This window comes from Peromyscus leucopus, chromosome 1 (assembly GCF_004664715.2).
Source record: "Peromyscus leucopus breed LL Stock chromosome 1, UCI_PerLeu_2.1, whole genome shotgun sequence".
NCBI classification, from domain to species: domain Eukaryota; kingdom Metazoa; phylum Chordata; class Mammalia; order Rodentia; family Cricetidae; genus Peromyscus; species Peromyscus leucopus.
Window position 1 is genome coordinate 116,642,493 of NC_051063.1, and position 20,429 is coordinate 116,662,921.

At 37.9% G+C, this 20,429-nt stretch overlaps 1 protein-coding gene across 6 annotated transcripts in view; it reads right to left on the minus strand.

Annotated features, from left to right (window-relative positions):
• Positions 1-20,429, minus strand: part of Grm5 (glutamate metabotropic receptor 5) — a 482,266-nt gene that overhangs the window by 47,986 nt on the left and 413,851 nt on the right. For all 6 annotated transcript variants that reach the window (XM_028856718.2, XM_028856719.2, XM_028856715.2 and 3 more), the window contains one exon: positions 6,572-7,511. In XM_028856718.2, coding sequence (XP_028712551.1) covers positions 6,572-7,511 — 940 coding nt within the window. The remainder of the gene's footprint in view (positions 1-6,571; positions 7,512-20,429) is intronic.

Consider the following 20,429-nt stretch of genomic DNA (forward strand, 5'->3'; position numbering starts at 1 on the left):
GTCTTTCATTTCCCTCTCTGATCCTTCTTCTGTTTTCATTGGTTTCCTTGATGAAATGTACCCTGATAGACTATCTTCTTCCATGTTTCACATTACGCCTCTATGGAAGTGTTTTAAATTCTGAGCATGAGCATACATCTGAGCAAAAACACAGTACTGTCTTTCTGAGTTTGTGAAAACATCCCTCTTTGAAAAGTTAGTATTATTATGACATCTTCATGTGTGAATACCATATACTTTACTCACATTCACCCCATTTATTACCCTTTCCTGCCTTCCTCCTAATGGTCACCTTCCTAATTTAATTGCTCTCTCTCTCTCTCTCTCTCTCTCTCTCTCTCTCTCTATTGATACTGATGTTTTGGTTAATAGTCAATGTAATAACATAAATTACAGATACTCTCTAACCCTATTCAGATATATGTGAGTGTGTGTGTGTGTGTGTGTGTGTGTGTGCATACATATGTGTGAGTACTATGGACTCTGCATATGAATGAAAATGTGATATTTGTCCTTTTGAAATTATCAAATTATCTTTTACAAGTCAGTTTTCTTTTGAATCTGCTTAGAAGAGTCTAACAAGATTTTATGTAGAATAAATTACTACAAAAGTTTTCTCTGTGCTATTTTATATATATATATATATAATATATATATTTCTCTCATAAAATCTGTTCTTGACACATGTTGTTGTCTGAAGAGGCTCTAAACCCCTTCTTTTTTGCATTTTCCCTGATGTATGCCAGTTAATTCCAAGTCTACCCATCAAGATTCAAGAGCTGGCCATAATGCATGCCTTTAAAGCAAGAAATCCCACTGTAGGGAGAAAGCATCATCTTAGATGACTTTGCCTGCTTCTTCAGCATCTGTCAGTAGTTTGCAGACAGCTGTTCCATCTTAGAACACAATGAAGGATCAGACTGATTCTGCCTTATATCCATATGCCTTTAGAAATAGGGTTACCTCAGAGTAAAGCTATATTTTCCCTTCTCCTCCCAATTTCTTTCAAAGTTAAATTTGCACACTTGTTTTTTCTAAGAAAGCAGATCTTTTCTTGATATAAAACTGTGGCCAGAAACTTACCCTTTTACCAAAAGTTTAGGCATTTGTTATATCTGTCTCAGATGCCACAGATGCTGTGGAGGTGTCACTTACACGATCAGCTTCATCTACCAGTGTCTTGCTTATCATTTCATGCTTTGATATATAAATTACAGATACTCTGTGGCAATTGTCACATTTACTTTCTTCAAATAAAAAAAAAACTGGAGAGATTTGTAGATCAAATCAAATCAAAAGTGTATAAGGGTTGTTTCCATAAAAAGTCCTTTATACTTCAGGTAGAAAATGATTGGGAAGAGTTAATTAATGAACAATTGGCTTTTATCTTACAAGATTTGACAGCATTTATCTCTAATTAAAGAACAGAATTTTTTTCAAGCATTGCTTGGAAGACTAATAATTTGTTTTCCAAAGAAAATTTCATGACATGTTTTAAAGGGTTCACTGAGAAATGCTCAACTCTTGTGAGGACAAGCTAAGACCCCAATTAAAAACTGCTCCACCACATCCAAGTTATGAGGTGATGGAGAAGTATTTAAGTGATGCTTAGCCTCAAGTTCCTTAATTTGAAAATTGGAAAAGGTGAGTGCTGATACTTGTCATATTTCATGAGATCAATGTTAGGTAAATAATATATATGAAAAATTCTGTAAAATGGGCAGAACATAGCAAATGGATAATAGCTGAAGACTTCTTGTATTTATACTCTTTAAATTATCACTGTATTTCTTTCCCACTATTTCCTTCTTTGCCAGTCTCCTTATTCTTTTAAATTACTCCAACCATTATTACTGCTTTGTATTACCACTTTCTGTTGTAGACAAATTTCATCAGCTTATGCAGTGAAAATTGCCACACACTTTTCCCATCCAGTTTCCTTTACAGACAATGAAAAGCTACTTTTCACATTATGGTAGATATTTGAGTAAGTTTTGTTTAGTAAGACATAAAGACCATTTCTACAGGATTATGGCAAATATGTTTTCTAACAAGTAGAACCAGTTTATGAGGATCTAAAATTGGTTCTTGCAATTAAACTCAACTCTAAAATGTTTTATATTTATTGACTGATTTCTACGTCATTACTAAACATTAATATAGAATCTTATTCTTTAAAATTAGGATTATTATGTACTATTTCATAGTTTATTAAACAGACTAAAATACTTCATTCAAGTTAATAATGCTATATTGAAACCCAGGCATAGAACCTTGTGGAATACTGCTCAACATGTACGGTCCCTCTCTGTTCCTTCTCCAAGAGGGTATATTAACAATTGGAAACAATCATAAAAAACTTTGAATTGTTACAACATCCCTTGTTCTATGGTATATAATTATCATTCTCTTTAAAATGGAGAGGCATCCATTGTTGTTCTCATTGGAGGATTGTTGATGAAGATATACCTAAAGAGATCACATAGAGAAACATGACTCAGACCTAGTCCTGGGTTAATAGCGCTTGGTGTCTCCATAACCAGATGGAATGGTGCAGAGCAAAGTGGGGCCAGGATAGGAGCTGCTCATCCCTAAAGACCTGGTGTTTTTGATTTTAGTTTCCTACTGAAGACCTTCCTAAACCCCAACAATTGAGCTCAATAGCACAAGATAGAATTCAGTCACTGAAAAGTACAAATAATAGAAGTCATTTAGAAGAAAACACAAAATTATCAGAGGCACCTTTTTCACTTGCTCCCGTTATCTAAACTCTGGTGTGACAATGTGAAACATACCAACCTTTACAAAATTGGGGTTTGAAGAAGGGTAAATTAATAGAGCTGTGTCTTAAAATGTGAAAAATAGTACCATAGTGCTTTGAGCATTTTGACTCTGCATCAAAGAGGAGCAATATTTTAGTTTAGGATCAGGTAGGAACAAAAGAGGAAAGGACTTTGAGGTCACAGCCCTCACTGAGGATTACAGTTTGAAAAGAGCAGCAGGGATGGGATGTAGTGCAAGAGGATGACAGCTTTCTCTGATTTTTTTTCTCCACATCAACAGCATATGCCAGCCCACATATCCTATTCGGTGGCAGAAAGAAAATCTCTCTATAATCAGATTGTAGCCTATCTCAGTTATAATCACATGGACAGACCAGGCTTTCTTTAAGGTTGCATAAAACAACAACAATTGCTTCAAAGTACTTCTCTATTTTTATTTATTTTATTTTGAGATTGTAACACCTAATTGTACTGACTTCCAGATTCAATACCCTGAACAATATGGCTCTGGAAAGGAAATCAAACTCACTTATTGCCACAAAATCCTATCTCTGATCAATTAAAATAAATAGGTCAAGCGCCCTCTCCACCATGGCTATGAGTCTTAGCTGGGGACATCCTTGTGAGTTCCTGGGGATTTCCCTAGCTCCAGTTTTCTCCCTAACTCCTTAATGGTTCACTCTGTCAAGTGTACCTCTTTCATTGTTCTCCTCTCCATCCCTCCCCCAACTAGGCCATCTCAAACCCTTCTGTTTTCAGCCACATCCCCTCCCCTTTACTTCTTCCCAGTTTACCCAGGAGATCGTAACCTTTTCCCCTTCTGGGGTGATCCATGCATGTTCCTCTCAGGGTCCTCCTCTTTATCTAGCTTCTCTGGGGTTATGAATTGTAGCCTGGTTATCTTTGCTAGCCTTCTCATGTACTCAGATTGGTCTCTACCCTTATTGTCATCATAGAACCTACATCCAGTGACTGATGCAAGCAGATGCAGAGACCCACAGCCAAGCAGTTGGTCAAGCTCCTGGAGTTCTGTGGAAGGAAGGGAGGAAGTATTATAGAAGCAAGAGGGGTCAGGATCATGAAGGGAAAAACCACCATGATAGCTGACCCAAGCTAGTGGGAGCTCATGGACTCTGGACTGACAGCTGGGGAGCCTGCATGGGATGGCACCAGGCTCTCTGAATGTGGGTGAAAGTTGCATGGCTTGATATGTTTGTGGGCCCCTGGCAATGGGGCCAGGACTTATCCTGGGTACAGGAACTGGCTTTTTAGAGCTCATACCCTATGGTAGGATGCCTTATTCAGCCTTCATGCAGGGGGGAGGGATACTGCTCCAACTTGGTATGCCAGCCTTTGCTGACTACTCAAGGGAAGCCTTACCTGGTATGAGGAGGAAATGGGAATGGGATAGGGGTAGTGAAGGGGAGATATGGGGAACAGAGAATTGTATATAAAATGAAAAAAGTTAAATAAAAAAGTGGAAATGAGATAGTTAAAAATAGCAAAATATCATATAGAAACAGTATCACTGTATTAAGACATGTGATTAACAATTCATCCATTTATTGATTTGAGACTGGTGGTGATAGGACTGTGAGGGATATTTGTAACACAGAATACTGCAGGCTTAATCTTATGAAAATTGGTATGATCACTGCAAAGTGCTATGCAAATTGTAAGACAAACAAAAACTAAACCCCAGTACACTACCTTTCTAAACTCATTAATTTTTCAAATACACCAACACACCACTAATCATCTGCTTCTATGTGTGATGTACCACTGTGAGTCCAGCTAGGCACCAAGAACAGAGGGATCTACAGAAAGGTGTGAGGCTTCCACTCCCAGGGAGATTGCTCTAACCAAAGTATGAAACAAGACATGTTAAACGATCTGGCATGATGTCAAGTTGGTGAAGCCTGGAAAGAGCAGAGTCTTCACAAACTTGCACTGTACTTTGGATGCCTTTTTAATTGTTGATATCATCCTATTTGTGTATATAACTGACTTTCAGGTATTGAAGAATACTTGCAATTGATAACTTAGTTCATTAAAATAATACTGCTTAAGAAGTGTTTATTATGTGATATATGCTAAGTGCATATGTTATGTAGTCCTTAAACTGAGTAACAGTTGTACTTCACAATCTCCATTCATCAGAGGAGGAACTGAGTCTCAGAGAGGCTAAGAAAACCTGGCAAAGGATATACAGCTAAGTAATTTCTGCTGCTAGTATTTAGTTCCAGGGCTGTCTAGCATAACAATATGTTACTTTGACTAAAGTGCCTACTGGTGTATTCATTCCTTACAGTCCATGATATAAATGAAGTGATCCTAATTAGTTATCTGAAGTCAATACAGTACAAAGACAAAATGACAATGTCAGCATTCAAACAGAGGAAAAGCTGGTTATGCAGCATTCTTTGCCATCACTAGATGCTTTCTTTCTAAGGAGCCTTTCCTTGTTGAGTTCTTAGTACTCAGACCTAGGCAAACAATTGCCTTTCCATGCCAGCTTGTCTGTCTTATAAATCATTTTTTCCCTAGAAATTTTTTATTTGAAAAAGTGGCTGGTGAAAGAAAGTCTGAAAAATACATGTCTTAGCCAATTTGAAAAGCTGATTTTGCAGAAGTTTTAGGAGTGTTTAATAGAGGTGTCAGAAAGGCATGGAGGAAATATATGAGCAGGTTAGATATATGGAAGGCCTTCTGTGTATAAACCAAGACTCTCTGGCATTTGTCAAAGAAGGAAATGATACAACTTAGTTTGTCAAGTGTCTACCACAACCTACATGGGAAGAGATGAGAAATGTAAAGTAATTAGAAAAGAATTTAATGAGGTAAAGGTATAGGTTAATAACTCTAACAGATTAGGCTTTATGGCTAAACAGCTCCAAGTCCATTTCAAACCTCAGCAGACACTCCATATTCATCATCACTATCATTTATGCTTTGAATAAGCAGGGATGACAGAAAAGTCACCCAGAGGAAATATTATTTAGATATTTGTCTTAATTTTGAAAAATACTTTTCAATTGAAAGTTATTTAGCTTACATTTCCTTATACAGTTTTTAGAAAGATTATGAAATTCCAGGAGAGATGTCCTGATCAGCTTTTTGATAGGCACTTCCTAAATAGAGGAAATCTTTACTTATAATCCATAAGAATTCATGGAATGGTACCTCCTTATTTCAAACTATTGCCAATCCGTGTAACACTTTAATGTCTTAGAATTTGTTCTTAAGATTCATGGTTTCTATTTTGAATCTATGGGGATAAAACACTCAAATTCACTCATACATTGGCCTCTGGCTCCAGATCATTTGCAGACTACAGTTACTTATTAGCTGCTGTTTATGATATTGAACATGGGGTGGGATGAAACTCTAGGTAATAAAGAACAGGGAAACTAATGAATTCAGTAGAATTTCATGCAAAGGCATTGTGTTGTTTTGTCCTTTTAGGCTATTAAAATATCTCTTTAAAGAGTTTAACTTGCCTACTTTAACTAAAATATAACCTAGCTCTGTTCTCCCTACCCATCTGAACTAACTTGCCTTAGGATGTGACTGTTTTATTAGTCATCTTGACTTCTATGCTTTTAGCCCTAGCTTATTTAACTGGACAATACTCAGTCAATCCTACAATAAACACTAGGGGAAGTCTCAAACTCTAAAGCACCCTGAGTCCTGTAGTCTGAATCATGCAGACATCCTTATTGAAAGACCAAAGCAAACAGAGCGGTTTCCCCAGCAGCCATGCCCTGCTACGCCCTCACAACTGTTACCTTAGCGTTTCCCCAGAGGAGCCCCTCCTCTTCCACAGATTGACTAGGCTGCTGGATCTGCTGGCAGCAGAGGATGACTTGCCATCCCCTACATGCATGCGCACCACTGTAGATGTTGTAAAGGCGCTGCGCACATTTCGCTCCGGTTTGGCTAGGATGATGTACACCTTCGGCACAAACATGCAGCCCAGGGCCACCGTAGCACTGAGGCTGACTGAGAAACACATGGTGATGATTTTGTAGTTGCTGCCAAAGTAGATAGGCACGAAGGCCAGCCATATGATGCAGGTTGTGTACATGGTGAAGGCGATATACTTGGCCTCATTAAAGTTAGCGGGAACATTTCTGGTCTTGAAAGCGTAGAACGTGCAGCTCAAAATCAACAATCCATTGTATCCAAGAGGAGTGACAACCCCTAGATTGGTGGTGTTACAAATCAAGTAGACTTCTCGAATGCTTGGGTAGTCATGCATTATATCCGGAGGCTCCATGATAAACAGGGCCACAATAATGCCCAGCTGGATACAGATGAGAATAAAGGCAATCACTAACTGAGCACAGGCACTCATGAATCTGGGCTTTTTGGTACAGATCTTCTTCTTGCTGCCAGCTAGGATCCTCGCAATACGGTTGGTCTTGGTTACAAGGGCTGAATAGCTCATGGCTGGAGAGAGACCGATGCCGATTCTCTGGAGATAGCAGTAAATCTGCTTGGGCTTTGCAATGAGGCAGAAAGTGCATAAGTAGCCCAGGCAGATGCCGGCAAGAATAATGTAGCAGAGCTCTCTGCTGGAGGACTTGACCACTGGAGTATCCCGATAAATGATGAAGATCACAGTAACAAACAGGGTGGCCAGCAGACCGAGACAGGCGAAGACCACAGCTGCAATGGGCTCAGGGTCACCCCAGCGAAGATACTGTACTGGGATCAAATCACAACCTGCAGAGACATAGACACGTATTGAAAAAGAAGGAGATAAATTATTTGTGTACAAGCACCCAATTTACAAGCAGCTGCTTTTGACTGTTTCAGTCTGTCTCTCATTTACCCTTATAATTTCAATCTCTCATACAATTTATTCCTTCAAAGATTCATTCAGAAAAATTAATATTGTTAAGTGTATGCTGTTTGATATGAACTGTCCTACATTCTGAAACTAAGTGATGATAATCATTTTTCCTGTCATCATAAAAATTAATTATCTTTTAAACAATTGTCATCTTTTAAACAATTACTTACATCTGGGGTAAGCCTATGGAGAAATGCCATGGCTTTATTCTTAGTCAGGAGCAACCAAGGATCCCTATAATAGGAACTAGCAAATGCTATATGACAGAACATGAAACTGAGTATATTTGGGGAATATAGGTTACGTGTGAGAAAAGGAGAAAAGAAAGGACACTACAGTGCAATCATGTGATACACAGCCTTGGATGTGGTTGCAGAGCAGGCAGGTAGGGCAGCTTGCATGTCAGAGAATCTCAAGTTGACTGTAAGTCCTATTGTGAACTGTGTAGAAGAATGGCATGGAAAGATTTGTGTGGCCGCATTTCAAACATGCTTTTATTGATGTATGAAATCCAGGCTGTAGACAAAGATGCAAACTATTTCAGAGTCTCTATGGTATTTTAATGCATGTCAAAGTACATTAAAAGTAAATCTGTGAAAGGTGACCAGTACTGGTAAGGATGAGCTAAGATTTTTCAGAAATATCTTTGTTTTAGATGTCACAGAAGGGAGGATGCTAGTAAAAACAAAGGAAGATTTTGGATTTTTTTAAACAAACAAACAAACAAAAAAATCAAACACAAAAGACAATTGGAAAATAGAAAGGAATGATCCTTTTCCCCCATACATTTCCTCTTCTTGCCTTATGTATCAGTATTTCAGTTTTCAAACAGTTAGCTGTTAGTACTATAGGCTCAACAGAGTTGTATGCCTGAGGTTATCTGCACACTTTTCAACAGTGCTTCTTCTAGAAAATGTATTTGTATTCTCAAGAATCGTTAAAAGATCTTTTAACTTATAGATTTTGTGACTATTCCAAAGTGAATATGAGTTATTATATACATCTTTAGCTATAAATAAATACATACCTCACTACTAATGCATAGATCTGAATAGAACACTGTTAACACAGGCACTAAGATTAATTAGTTATTAATTATTAACAATTAATAATACATGGGACCTTGTGAAACTGAAAAGTTTTGGGAAGGCAAAGAACACCTTCAATTGGACAAAGCAACAGCCTACCTAATGAGAAAAGATTTTTTTTACCAACTCCACATCTGATAGAGGGCTAATATTTAAAATATAGAAAGAACTCAAGAAACTAGACATCAAAAATTCAAATAACCCAATTGAAAAATGGGATACAGATCTAAACAGATAATTTTCAATAGAGGAATTTCAAATGGCCAAAAAACACTTAAAGAAATGTTCAATATGCTTAGCCATCAGAAGATGTAAATCAAAACTACTTTGAGATTTCATCTTTCACCTCCAGAATGGTTAAGATCAATAACACAAGTGACAGCTCATTATGGTCAGTATGAGGAGCAGGGGAAATACTCTTCCATTGCTGGTGGGAGTGCAAACTTGTACAGCCACTATGGAAATCAGTGTGGCAGTTCCTCAGAAAGATGGGGATTGATCTACCTCAATGTCCAGTTATACCACTCTTGGGAATATACCCCAAGGATGTATCATCTTACCACAGGAACCTTGCTCAACCATGATCATTGTCTCTCTATTCATAATAGCCAGACACTGGAATAACCTAGATGTCACTAAACCAAAGAATAGATAAAGAAAATGTTGTACATTTATACAATGGAATATTTTTCAGCTATTAAAAAATGGCATCATGACATTTTCAGGCAAATCAGTGTAACAGAAAATAAAAGATCTTTTAACCTAAAAATTTATGAGTAGTCCAAAGTTAATAGGTTATTATATACATATTTAATCATAAACAAATATTTATCTTACTCTATATATCTTACTACTAATGCAGAGATCTGTATCCATGTTTTCAGTCACCTATATTCACATACAATATTTATATATTAAAATAAAACTGGGCTGAGGCTACAGATCAGTTGGTAGAGTGCTTTCTTAGAATACACAAAGTCCTAAGTTTGATTTCTTAGTACTACATGAACTGAGGATAGTGGGACATGCTTGTAATTCCATGAGTGAGGAAGTTCAATTTCATCCTTAACTACATAACCACCTGGAGGGCAGGCCCTGGGAGACATAAAATCCTGTCTCAAACAAAAATATTTAATTCATTAATTAATAAGAGTTTAAGAACATTCTACCTTTGTACTTTAGTATGTCATAGACCTTCAGTTTATATCTATATGATTTCTCTTATAGAAAATACGTTCAAAAGAAAGAATTAATCACTATTATCTTTATCATATGGAACGATGCATTTGTGACTGTGATTTGACAAAGAACTTCAGTGTCGATAACAATTATGTAGAGATTCTTTCCACTGTTAGGTCATGCGTTTCTAGTGTCCACATATTATTACTAACATAGGAAATATTCCACGTAATATATAAACCAGATATTCTTTAACCACATAAAGAAGCAACTGAAATTTTTGAATGTTTTAACTTAAGGGCTTTTTAAAAATATACAACTTTCTGCTATTCTGTTCTTAATTGTCTTTTATCTAAATGAAATTAGTATCCAAATTTCTCAGTGCTTTGCATAAGATAACATTAATCATCATTTCTATGTCAGATAGATTCTTGAACTGTCCACGTTCAATCCATTAGCCTCATGTGTGAAACTAATGGCAATTCATTAGTTTTATGTGTTGAGAAACTATACATAAGGTGTGGGTCTCATGTGATGTCATTATTTGGAATTTACTTGAATTTATACATTCACTGGAATATATTTTCATTTAATGTGAATCATTCAGTAAGCTTTATGTGTAGCTCAATGACAACACCATTGCATGAAACATTTTTGTAACTGTTCTTCCCCAATATATTAGACTCATTATAGTGTTACTATCAACAAATGACATCTTGAGCTCCCAGCAGCAGACATTGCACCATAATCATTTAAGGAATATAACAAAAATACAATTCAAGGTTGAAAATTAGGAGATCTTTGAGTCATTACTGGGCAGGGAAGCAAATATTTTGTTTTAAAAATATTAGGTTTCATTATGGTATTTTTCAAATAAAATTTTTTTTATTGTTTCTCTCACCCTACTCTTTCCTATCTACCCTTCTCTTGTGTCTTTACCCCGATACCTTCTTTTCACCTTTATCCTTTCGGACTTACACTTTCTTAGCAACCCTTGTTTCCTTCTCATGGTCTCCTATCTAGTCTCACAGTCTATACCTCTCATAGCCCCCCTTTATTATTTCTCTTAGTTTTTGAGATCATTATATAATCCCACGATTTCCCCTTTCCTTTTCCTCCCTTCAAACCCTTTTATAAGTCTATCCTTTCTCTCTTTCAAATCCATGCTATATGTTTTATTGTCTCAGAGAGAGAGAGAGAGAGAGAGAGAGAGAGAGAGAGAATCATAAGTACACAAATACAATCTGCTCAGTTTGTATAATGCTACTTGTGTGAAGGTTTCCAGGACTGACCTTTGTTATTAGATAATCAATTAGTATGGTCTTTCCTATGGAAGACTATTTCTCTTGCTCTCAGCATTCCTTACTTGTCTGCATTTCTTTGTGTAGGGTTGAAACAGGGTAGGTTTTCACCTGCCCACTTTAGCATATCTATTGTTACCCTTAATTAAATACATATAAACCCTGAAAGTTTTTGTATATACATAAAAACACGTAAGGTCTGCATGTGAGAGAGAATACAATTTTATCTTTCAGAGACTTGGTTACTTTGCTCATATTAATTTTTTTGTTTTATCAATTATTCTGAAATCTTAATTTTTGTAAAGAGTTGAGTAGAATTCCATTTTGTATATGTGCCACATTTTCATTATTCATTCATCTGTTGATGGACATCTAGTCTGGTTTCATTTTCTTGCAATTGTGAATAGAATAGCAATAAACAAGAATGAGCAAGTACCTACATGGGAGGATAAGGAGTCATTTGGGAATATGCCCAGGAGTGGTATACAAATATTATTTTGAATATGCAACTTACAGGGCTCTATACAATTGCTGCTTTGTTCTTGGTCAAAAATTCTGTGGTAGGGTTCTCAAGTTGACTTTTTATTCATTTTATGAATGAATGTCTCATATGCTAAATCCAAGTTGTGGTCATCCTATCCTTGCTTATGGCTTTCATTAGATGAAGTATCTTAAAGTTGGATAGTGAGGAAGTTCGATGGTTGTTAGAAATGAGGGGTAGGACATGAAGAAAATAGTATTAGGCCTACTAAAAGAGGACATTTAGAGATGATAAGGACAAAATTACAGTCACTATTTTAATATAATAAACTGAGGACATTTCAGAACTAGTATTGGGAGAAATTTTGAAGTAGTCAGACAAGAGATTAAGTGAGTTGGTTCTAATGAATTGATAGCAATACTATTAAATAAGAAAGAATGGTTAAAATGAAAGTGTCACACCTTACGGTGATGATGTGTATTTCCAACTTGGATGTGTTGTGTTTTACATGTGGCCAAGTGAGCATATGGAACCAGAAACTCCAAGCCATAGCTAATTTAAAATGAATTGTTTCTAGTTCAAAAGAATATCATGTGAATAAATCAATAACTAAAATCCATAGAGCCAGATGAGGACAGAGTCTTGCATTAAGGAATGGTAGGTGAAGTAGGGTATGTGAGGGGTGGCCTAGGATTCACTGGCCAGGAAGAAAGTGTTTCTGATGTCAAAGGAAAATGGTTTATTGTGTAGCCCACGCTAGCTTCCTATAGAACATCACTTCAGTTCCCTTTTCAGTTCTCACCAAAACAAGCTTACTGGAAGTTTCAAGTCTCAGGTTCAGAGGTATATCTGCTAGTAGTAAGTCATCATAATTTTGCCCTATTATACTATGAGTCAATTATTAATTTTTTAAGTGAGAGTGTCCTGTTTAATATGGAACATATTCCATCAAATTTCAGAGAATCATAAAATAATACAAACTTCACTCTGTTGTGAATTTTTTCACAATGATGATGGTCTCTACTACATATATTGTCTACAAACATGCGAAATGCTAATCTTATTTTTTCTTTTAATTCATGGGTATTTTAAACTAGTAACTTGCTTTTTATGCTTATTTCATTCTCAGTGTAAGGAAGTAGGTGCAGACATTAAGAATCTGGAGTGCATATATTTTATAGTTTGTTTGCACTTTTCATGTGAGTTTATTAGTTTAGTGTAACTTGTCATATTTTAGTACTAATCTTCATCATAGCCATGGAGTTACCTGTGTTTTATTCTTTTCTAGAAAAGAAGTGGGGCCCTAGATTAGAAAACAATGGCCAGGGCCTGACATCACTTATTTAGGTTCCCATTGACTTTCTCCTGTTTCATATCTGGCTTACAGTTTTTCTCTTCATTAGAATAACACACCTTAAATTGAAAATACAACATTTTGTTCAAGGAAAGAAGCTGCCAGAATAGTATCATCCACATTGATTGTGTGATCCCACCTGCCTGGACTGAGTCTATCAGGTCGATCTCAGTCCTCGGGGGTGGCCTTGATCTGGAGGTGGTGGGAAATAGGGGATGGGCTGGGGGGAAGGGGAGGGGGCAGGAAGGGGGAGAACAAGGGAATCTGTGGCTGTTATGTAGAACTGAATAGTATTGTAAAATAAAATTTAAAAAAAAAAAAGATGTCATGATGGGATCGATGACTACTGGACAACCTCTGGAGCCCCTAACAAGGATGTGATTGCTCACTCATACCTGATGTTCTTGCTTCATATTTAGAAAGCACACTTACACAAACAATGTTCCTGTGGCTAACAGTTCCTTGACAGAAGCATCTTTAAGCTCTCTTCCAACTGCCGACTCAGGCTGGGGGAATGAGAGACAGATGCCAGTGTTCTTACCTAAGTCAGCTGGAACAGGGGCACCTTAATGATCTCTACAACTCTTGTACATTTCTGAGGGAAGCAATTTGATACTGAAGATGTCTGAGGACAAGATATATGTGCCCTTAGCTGATGGCCAGGCCATGTTAGCAATGAGAAAACAAGAAGGGGACACTGGACCCATCTTTTGACACACAGGCCACATACATGTTCTGAGCAAGGAATGTTGACTGATGACTGAAATGTCAAATTTGCTTTCACTCTCTTCTACCAGTACGCCATTTGTTATCTATTCATCCATCTGTTTAACCTCCCAAGATGTGATATCTAGGGCGTTGGCCTGAGATCTCAGGGATGCGTGGAATTGTTTCTAAAGTCAAGACATCCCCTATCTTCCTATTTTTTATTCAGTTAGCTTTATATAAAAATGTTAACTTTTTCATAGTTCAGGTGAGTTGGAAATAATTTACTATTGTAAACTATTTACAATAAATAGTTTAATAAAATTTAAGTACTTCATTTTGTCTATAATACATACTATAATATCAGTCTATTTTTATATATGCAGGAATGTGTTAAATTTGTTTTATTTACCCGTTTGCCAGCACCCGATGTTAATTATAAGGCTTGTCTCTTGTAATGAGAATCACTCCTATGGTTGGCATAGCAACTCAGAAATTAATATTTATTTTAAAATTATAGAATTATCATCCAGATGAGTGGAGCAAGTCATTTTTCCATGCATCTAGAAAGTCTAAGTTACATCACTATTTTGGAGTATATAGATGGAGGTCTGAGTTCTGTTTACTGTGGTTGGATTTTAGGTGCAAGATGATACACAGAAATGGAAAAAACTAGGTAAGCAGACCACAAGATTTGTAAGATATGTTTAATATTATAAATAGTCCTGTTTTTACCTATGCATTTATTGATGTTTGATCATTGATTAATATCACTTGGAAAAATTCAATGGATCTGGACAATTCATTTCCTGTGTTAATAAATAGAGATGCAGCAAACTGGACTATTCTTCTTCCCCTCTCTGTCGTGTGTGTGTGTGTGTGTGTGTGTGTGTGTGTGTGTGTGTGTGTGTATTATGATTTATATGTTTGTAGTGTACGCATTTGTAAATGCAGGAGTACCCACACTTATGTGTATGTATGGGAAGCCCAGAAGAACACTTAGAGTGTCTTCCTCCACTCCTCTCTGCCCTATTCTCATGAGACAGGGTCGATTATCACTGAGCTAGAATCATGCCCTTTTTGTTAGGCTGACTGGTCTGTCAGCTCCCAAATCCATTTGTCTCCATCTACACCTTCAATGCTGGGGTTACATGCATGTGAAGTCACTCCTGGTTTCTTACATAAGTGCTGGATATTTGAACTCAGGTTCTCATGCTTACACGGCAAGGGTTCCTATCCACTGAGCCACATCCTTAGTCCAAAAGTTAATCAATAACAAATACCATCTACTTATATAATCTGGATCCATTCTCCCCATGAAGTCTGTTAACTGCAACACTTCAAATATTAAACAAACTCCAAGACCCCAAGTTCTCTTCAGGAATGGCACACTAGCTCACTGATTTAATCATTATTTTTGTAGGAAACAATATGCCATGAGACTGGCAAGAAGACTTAGAGGCTAGGAGAGCTTAGGACAAAGTCTGAGTAACTGAGATCAATCTTCAGGCCTCACACTATAGGAGAGTCAATTCCACAAGTTGTCCTCTAACCTCCATGTGAGGGATATGGCATATGTGCCTGCCACAAATAATAATGCATGCATACATGAATATAACTTAAAAAAGTATGCCCAAAATACAATTTTAATCTCTACCTGAAACATCAGGGATGATTTTATTAGTAACTACTCCAATCAGAAGTAGGTTTATTCTCATTATGTCAGACTGAAAGGAGGAGGGACCTGACAGTGTATTTGAGCGACAGGTCATATCAGGTCCTAGTCCAGAAGTTGTATTTGATTTTCATAATAAATAAGACAAGTAAGTATCAGTACCTCTTCTTCACAGGGAGGTCATATGAAGCTGAATAAGATACACTGCTGTAACTGAGATAAAAACCTTGATGCTAATAATTAATTTTCTTTACTTATTTACTTGTTTTAAATCCATTGGCGGAAGGTAACTTTTTCATCCAACCCTTAGAAGGAGGTCCTGAGGCTACTCAATAAAAAAAGATCATAATCAATTGGGAATGTCCACACTAGGAAGAACAGGGCTGGTGGTGCCATACTTGCTTGATGGTTGTTACTCTGGCATAAACTCATGCCCCTTCTAAGGGGTCTGTTTGTTTCAAGTTCTTCAGCAGGGTTTCACTATGGTATGTGTATTCTGAGGGTATCAGGTCAGAGATGTGAGGTAGTAAATTGTTATTCTTGTGCTCCTAAAATTTTCTAGCATATAACACCCACAACACAAGAGAACAAAGACTAAATGTGACACATTCCCCATGTTACTACAAAGGGGCTTCATAGCCACCCACTCGTCATTGAGGAATTTGATGTTCATTATTCATAGCTACCCCTTCATCACTGAGGACTTTGACACCCATCACAGTTCATTACACACCTTTTGTTTTAGATTCCTTTAATAATACTCCCTCGAAGAGTTGAAAATTCAACGATTTTTTTTGTTGTTGATTTTTATTGGTTACATTTTTATAGGGAGATGTAAAATGTTGCAGTAAGATTTATATCATAATTAAAACATAAGTAAGAATGTGATGGCACTGCAGAATACAGATGGGAAGGCTTATCACAGATCACATTTGCAGGGAGCAGCTTTGAAAAATATGACTTCTAGTCACAGTGCTGTAGAAGAATAAGAGTGGAAAAACACAGCACATGTACCGAAATAATAAGTACAGCTGAAACACTCCTCTCCCTGTCTATTTTCCCCTTAATTCTCATCACAGCTAGCTCCTCATTATTCTTCTATTTTGTAGATCCTCTCACAGAATGACTTTTCTGATTCCCTAAGCCTGAGTGACAAGTTCCTCCCATGAGATCATAGGTCTCTCTGGTCTGTGCCAATGTTTGCCGGACTGTGTCATAGGGTAGGCTGAGCAATATAAGGACAGAAACTATTTCTTCGTGATTGCATTATGGGTATTGCCAAGGACAGTGCCTTGCATGAAACTGACAGTTAGATAGGATAGACGAATGATTTACTATACCACCAGAGAAGGGATCAAGTGAGGAATAAGAAGATACGTATTTCATTTTCAGCTTCAAAGCAAGTACTTCCAGGTTGTAGGGGCATTATACTCTACTTGTTTACAACTCTACACATAAAATGGATACAATAAAGCATTCCCTTAGCTATAATGAACATTTGATCCGAGGAAACCATTATAGAAATATTCATGGATAAATACAATGACCCAGAAAAGACAAGTGAAGCAACTTCACAGGACTGAATCCATACAATGCTTAGAGCTACTTTAGTATTTCACTAAGACCAAACATCAAAGTCTTTACTTTAAACCAGTCCCTGAATTTTACACATATCATATTAGCTGTAAGAAGGGCTTTGCTATTAATTTTTATTTGCCTTTCCTAACAGGAAGGATGGTGATCAAAATTCTTTCCCAGTATTTTTAGTCAGATTTGTGAGAAGCAATTTCTTCCAGTAGTTGGTTTTCCTTCCTAGTGTTCAAAGGCTTTCTGACTTTGTGCTGCAGACCTTGAGCAGACTCTTTCTAAGCCACGCTGTCTTCCTTCTCTACCCACATACCCTAGATTTTCTTCCTGTTTGAGACATGCTGGGATTTTCTTGAGCCTCGGCTGCTATTACTTTTCTTAAGGCTGTTTGCAAAATCATATGCAAGTTCTTACCCAAATGTTTCCTCCTGCTTTTCTTCCCAAGACTACCGCTTCCTAATTTTTAAGTAATACAGACTTATAAGCACTTCCCAAGTGAGCTACTATATTATTTAACTAATTAAAATGTTTGGTTTTTATTACAGAAAGAAAATACAGGATCAACTCCCAGACACACACATAAGAAAGATGCACATGGGAAAAGATTAATGGTTTCTACTAACCACCAAATGACAGAAAATTATTCACACAATGCAACTAGAGCCTTCCACTTGGTTCTGAATTCAATATGCATTATTGAGCATGAACTCCCATTTAAGATAGTGGGTCTGGACTACGGAGTTAGGAAGGAAGTCATTTGTTTTTTTAGAGGACTCTCCAAATACCCAGCTTTGTGATCACAGTGCTCGGCACTGTGCTCAGTGCTTTAGGGGTGTCAGGCTGTTTGATACAACAGTGTTATGAGGCTTTGTTTTTTAATCTATTTTCAGATAAAGAGACAGATAGGATAAGAAATGCAGAGTGTTTGAAAGGAATTCTGGGGAAAGAGTAGTAGAGATGTCAACCAAACAGCTAGAATGTGAAGACAGGCAAAGGGTTAACTTTACAGTGCAGACACAGCCACCAGAGAATTAGATTGTTTCAGGGAATCACTACTAAGAACTTAGATGTGAAACCACTGAGGGCTTTCTGAGGGAAGATGATAATACCTGCCTACATTGATAGTTCAAGGACTGCTGTGAGAACTGAGCAAAACAACACAATATGTGACTTCAACAATTGCAGAATAATTATGTAATGAGGAAAAGGGAGAAAGGAGAGGTACGCATGTAAAACGAAAATGACTCAATGGCTGCTAAATTGCCTGTGTTTTATTATACTGTCCTATGCTCTTCCAGGGGAAAGACAGGATGTTATATCTTCCTGGCCTCTTTACATATAAGTAGCTTCAAGAAAATGGTATATTATCTTCAGTTTTAAGCACAAGGAAGCATAATATTCCATGCATTTTTCACTCCGTCTACTGCAGTCCTTAAGAGGTGTGAAGATAGAAATCATTTACATCTTCCACCTCACTCTCATAATATGCTGATAATTGATAAAGCCTTCCCCAAGTGGGTTGACTAATGTAGGTTTAAGCACTCACAATGTTTTATGATCTTTGGAGGAATTGTGATAATTTACTTTGTGTAAGCTATGAAATTAAGATCAATGAAACCACATTGTTTTCTCTAGTTTGACCACACCAAAGTGGTTTGACCACAGTGTCATTGTTTGGTTAAAGACCACAGATTGATCGCCGTGAACAACACTGTGCTCATTTCTTTTTTTTTTTTCTTTATGTTTTTTATTTTATTTTACAATACTATTCAGTTCTACATAACAGCCACAGATTCCCTTGTTGTCTACCTTCCTGCCCCCCTCCCCTTCCCCCCAGCCCACCCCCATTCCCACCTCCTCCAGATCAAGGTCTCCCCCGAGGACTGGGATCGACCTGATAAACTCAGTCCAGGCAGGTCCAGTCCCCTCCTCCCAGATTGAGCCAAGCGTCCCTGCATAAGTCCCAGGTTTCAAACGGCTAACTCATGCAACGAGCCCAGGACCTGGTACCACTGCCTAGATGCCTCCCAAACAGATCAAGCTAATCAACTGTCTCACCTATTCAGAGGGCCTGATCCAGTTGGGGGCCCCTCAGCCTTTGGTTCATAGTTCATGTGTTTCCATTCGTTTGGCTATTTGTCCCTGTGCTTTATCCAACCTTGGTTTCAACAATTCTCGCTCATATAAACCCTCCTCTTTCTCACTAATTAGACTCCCAGTGCTCCACCCGGGGCCTAGCCGTGGATATCTGCATCCAGATTCCTCAGTCCTTGGATGGGGTTTCTGGCACAACTAGTAGGGTGTGGCCATCCCATCACCAGAGTAGGTCAGTCCCAGCTGTCTCTCAACCATTGCCAGCTGTCTTTTGTGGGGGTATTGAAGGGTTTACAACACGGTCGCATTTCCCTGCTTCTCTCCAGTCTGATAATGGTCCAGAGTTCACTTCCCAGATTTCTCAGACACTAGCTAAGGCCCTTAATATCTCATGGAATTTCCATATTCCATACCGCCCCCAGTCCTCAGGAAAGGTGGAGCGTACCAACCGGTCTTTAAAAACTATTCTTACCAAGATGTCACAGGAACTTCATCTTGACTGGGTAAGATTATTGCCTCTAGCTCTCCTCAGGCTCAGGGCTCTTCCTAAAAAGTCTCTTTCAATCTCTCCATTTGAACTAATGTATGGAAGGCCAGTTCTAACACCAGGTCTTTTTTCCAAGCCTCCAGCTGTTCCAGATAGCCTGTTAACCCCTCTTTTATGTCATCTAAGGTCTATTCTGTGGAGCTATGCGGACTGTTCACTGCCTCAGCCGTGTGACAATCCTTGCCCATCTCCAATACACACTGGAGATCAGGTTCTTCTCTCTCCTCCAGGTCAGCGTCTTTCACCTCTTTCCCCTAAGTGGCAGGGACCCTTCAAAGTAATTCTTGTAACCCCTACAGCTGCTAAACTCGAGGGCTTTCCTCACTGGGTCCACCTGTCTCACCTAAAACCTTTTATCTCACCTCCATCCCAGAAAAATCTCTCTTCATATACAGTGAAACAAACAGGGCCTCTCACTCTCAAGCTCCAGAGGACATCAGGATCCCCTGCTTTGTCGCCAATTCCAGAGGAATAAGGTACCACCCCTTCCTTTTCCAACCAGGGCCACACAGAGCCGGAGGCAAAAGGACCATCAAAAATATCCAGGCGGTAAGGAATAATGTAATACAATAATTTATCATTGTTCAATACTCAGCAACTGATCACCTGTGTTTCCCAAGTGCTAACCTAGTAAGGGAAACAGGTGCCTTAAATAAACTACCTCCAGCAAGGCTTGCCTAAGGAAAACAGGTGCCTTAAATGAACTACCTCTAATGAGGCTTGTCTCAGATAGAAATTAAGCAGAGTACTAAGACCAGATCTACCTCAGGTAAATGT